The sequence below is a fragment of the Ovis aries genome, chromosome 15, assembly GCF_016772045.2.
Source record: "Ovis aries strain OAR_USU_Benz2616 breed Rambouillet chromosome 15, ARS-UI_Ramb_v3.0, whole genome shotgun sequence".
Classification (NCBI taxonomy): domain Eukaryota; kingdom Metazoa; phylum Chordata; class Mammalia; order Artiodactyla; family Bovidae; genus Ovis; species Ovis aries.
In genome coordinates this window covers 81,306,268-81,309,992 of record NC_056068.1, presented here as the reverse complement: position 1 = coordinate 81,309,992, position 3,725 = coordinate 81,306,268, and the positions used below count along the sequence as shown (strand labels likewise).

Genomic DNA, 3,725 nt, shown 5'->3' with positions numbered 1-3,725 from the left:
CTTGATGGGTGGCGGAGGTAGGATTTAGAGCCAGGTTTGTATAACTCTGAAGTGAGAGCTCTCAGCTGCCGTGCTTTACTTTTTACGTTGACCATCTTTGCAGACAAAACGCTAGCCTATGCTGCCTCTTCACAAACACTAACAGATGAAAAACGGACAGTCTGGTTAGAGTTTTATCTGTCTTTCTCTCTCTTCCCAGTGGGAAGAATGTAAATTCTATCTGAGTTTGGCCCTAGAAAGGTTTGCAACTGAAAACTAGCTCTTGACTAAGGAGAATGGGTTACTCTTTGCGTAGGATCCCTGAGGTTCTCCCTGCCTTTGTCTACCCTTATAAGAATTTGAATCTGTCTTTAGTTCCGCATAAGGTAAATGCCTTGAGGCCATCATGGGAAACCTTCCCAAGCTTCTTCATTCTGATAGGAATCCAGGGGCACAACCGTTATGCACCTTTGAGGTGCTCACTAGTTTGGGAGCCCATATGGAGTTTGGGAGCGCAGAACAAATTCTTTAATCTGCGATAGGCATATGTATTCATATACGTGTATTCCAGGGGCACTGATCATGTGAACTTTCTCGTAGAGCATTGCAGTTTGGCATGGATGGGTCCAGTAATGAAGAAAATTGCGTTCATATGGTGGCAGAGATGACTGAGTATCTGAAGACTTCTCTCTGGAATTAACTCGAGATAAGAGCTTGAGCAAACCACTCTATCTTTATTCTTCTATTTACTCACCTTTTGAAAAAGGGACTAGATTCAATCAGTCTATTCATCTGCCATATAGCTTTTGTGATTGACACATTGTTACTTTGGTCTTTGAGTAGAAATACATCAGTCAGCTTCATCCTATAACCCTGATACTCTGTGCTCACCAGAGGCTTGGCTTACCAATAATCTCTTCATTTAAATTGCAAAATAAAGTGTTACCTAGTACGTGCAGTTGGTTTATTGACAATGTATTTGACTATATAAATATGACTCTATGGGAAAAATAATGAAAGGGGTCCTTGCTGATGAAGAAGTTGGAAAGTCTTACTCTATTTCATTACAGAAGGCCCGAGTCTCCCCCTCAGCCTCCGCATGGCTGCCTTCATCTCCTGGTTCTTCAGGGTGTAGATCAGGGGGTTCAGCAGAGGGGAGATGACAGTGAAGGTCACGGAGACGGCCTTATCGGTGGGGAGGGCAGAGAAGGGCCGGGCGTAGACGTAGATGCAGGGCACGAAGTGAAGGGTGACCACTGTGATGTGGGTGGTGCAGGTGGAGATGGCTTTCCCCCTGCCCTCCCCGGCCTGAGACCTTATTAGCGATAATATGACCATGTAGGATACGAGGAGGAAGACGAACCACAGGGTAGAGATCAAGCCGTTGTTGGAAATCATCAGGAGCTCAAGGGCAAAGGTGTCCGTGCAGGCGAGTGTGAGGACCTGGGGGACGTCACAGTAGAAACCGTCCACGATGTTGGGTCCGCAGAAGGGGAGGGGGAGCAGCAGGGAGATCTGCACGATGGAGTGGACGAAGCCCCCTGCCCAGGAGGCCACGATGAGGGCAGTGCACCGCCCCCGACTCATGACGGTCACGTAGTGCAGGGGCTTGGAGATGGCCACGTAGCGGTCAAAGGCCATGACCGAGAGGGAGAAGATGTCTGCGCCCCCGAGGAGGTGGAAGAAAAACATCTGTGTGAGGCAGCCACGGAAGGAAATGGTCTTTCTCTCCGAAAGAAGGTCCACCAGGACCTTGGGGGTGGTGATGGAGGAGAAGCAGATGTCCAGGACGGAGAGGTTGCGGAGCAGGAAGTACATGGGGGTCTGGAGGCGAGACTCACAGCTCACAGTGACCATGATGAGGAGGTTGCCCAGCAGGGTGGTCATGTACACCAAGCACAAAAAGAGAAATAAGACCAGGCTCAGGTCTTGGGACTGAGTAAGCCCCAGAAACACAAATTCTTTTACTCTGCTACCATTTCCCAGCTCCATTGAATCATGCGTCCTCTTCCTGTGTACCTGGGGCAAAATGAAAAGTGTTATTTCAGAGAGTGTTTGCCCTACCTTAACAGAGTCAGGGTTAGAGAGGCAGGCATTAGGTCTAAAAACTAGTGAGATCTTTCACCCAGTGGATATCTGTTCTGGGGTTATGGCTAACATGAGCAAAGATACCTCATGATACAAGCATGCATTTAGTTATTGTTTCCTATGTAAATCATAAATATTTTAGAAAATGAATACCACAATGCTCTGCATATGTAAGTTCTAAGTATTCAAGATAAAATGACCATTGTACCATGAGGAATGTGAAGTTGGAGTCAGCTTGGTGAGTGGCAGCGTCTGATACCGTCGAGTTCCCAGGAGTTCCATTTTTTCCCCCAGATGATGTCTTATGTAAATGGCTTAAAAACTGCTATCTTTAGAATGGTTCTCTTTGGACTGAGTTCTACAGAAGCACTCCTCTCTTTTTCAAACCGCACTTCCCCCGCAATTATTTGATTTATTCTTTTAAAGAAAATCCCACATTGTGCATAAATTTACCCACTACTACTCAATATGCTAACATACAATGAACTACCTACCATGCCGTTAGCACACCGGCAAACAAACATGCCTCACATTTCCTGACACAAATGAGACCCAAATATTGTGATTTCTTAAAAAGTGTTTCTTAAGGACTTTCCTGGTGGTGCCGTGGATGATCCTCTGCCTGCCAGTGCAGAGGACGCGGGTTCCATCCCTGGGCCCGGAAGCCTCCACACGCTGAGGAGCAACTGGGCCCGCAAGCTGCCGCCGCCAAGCCGAGCTCTGCAGCCTGAGGTCCACAGCCTAGAGCTGAGCCCACAGCAAGAGAAACCTCGGGAGCAGCAATGGAAACCGAGTGTAGCCAAAAAGAAAGAGACGAATAAGACATTTTGGCAGTTTCTTAAAATGCTCAACATACACTTACTGTTTAGTCTTACGGATTTTGAGTTCCTGCTTTTTTGGTGTGTGTGTGTGTGAGTCTTTGAGACGGCCCTTAACTTGTTTCTTGGCAGTTTGCCTCCCTTTGCTTGCTAGCATCAGAAACAAAGGTGAAGTGCATTCCCCTCCAACTTTCTGGGTATATCTTTCAGTTCCAACGAAGACCTTTCTTTCCTCCCTGCTCACTTTCCCTTCAAGTTGTCTTTCCTCTGGGTGCACTTTTGTCCATAGTCTATTTAGTATGGAAAATTAAAAAAGCTACGGGAGTCTCATGGCATAGAGCAGAGACCTGGGGAAGTCTGGCATCACAAAACCTGTTCAAGTCCCAGATAGACCCTAACTGGTTATACGAAAATGGGCAAGTTGCTTCATCCCTTTGGCCTCCGGCTCTGCACTGGTGTTTAGAAAAAGTAGCAACAGTTCTATATAATTTTTATAAGGATTACATGAACTCACCTATGTAAAACATCAGTACTTCAGTAGATGTACAAGCTGGATTTAGAAAAGGTAGAAACACCAGAGATAAAACTGCCAACATCCGTTGGATCTTAGAAAAAGAGACAATTCCAGAAAAACATCGACTTTCTGCTTCATTAACTACACTGAAGCTTTTGTCTGTGTCTATCACAACAAACTGGAGAATTCTTAAAGAGATGAGAATATCAGACCACTTTACCTGTCTCCTGAAACATCTGAATGCAGGTCAAGAAGAAACAGAGCCAGACATGGAACAATGGACGGGCTCAAAATTGGGAAAGGAGTACGTCAAGGCTGTATATTGT

The 3,725-nt window shown here is 46.0% G+C and overlaps 1 protein-coding gene across 1 annotated transcript; it reads right to left on the bottom strand.

The window, feature by feature from the left end:
* Positions 1 to 1,035: 1,035 nt before the first annotated feature.
* On the bottom strand, positions 1,036 to 1,971 carry LOC101112161 (olfactory receptor 4D11). Its single transcript, XM_004016835.5, has one exon. It carries the CDS (start codon positions 1,969 to 1,971, stop codon positions 1,036 to 1,038), a length of 936 nt encoding a protein of 311 aa, XP_004016884.4.
* Between the last annotated feature and the right edge of the window lie 1,754 nt (positions 1,972 to 3,725).

Excerpts from the sequence above, each read along its gene's own strand:
- LOC101112161 (XM_004016835.5), bottom strand. The coding sequence starts at position 1,971 with ATGGAGCTGGGAAATGGTAGCAGAGTAAAAGAATTTGTGTTTCTGGGG.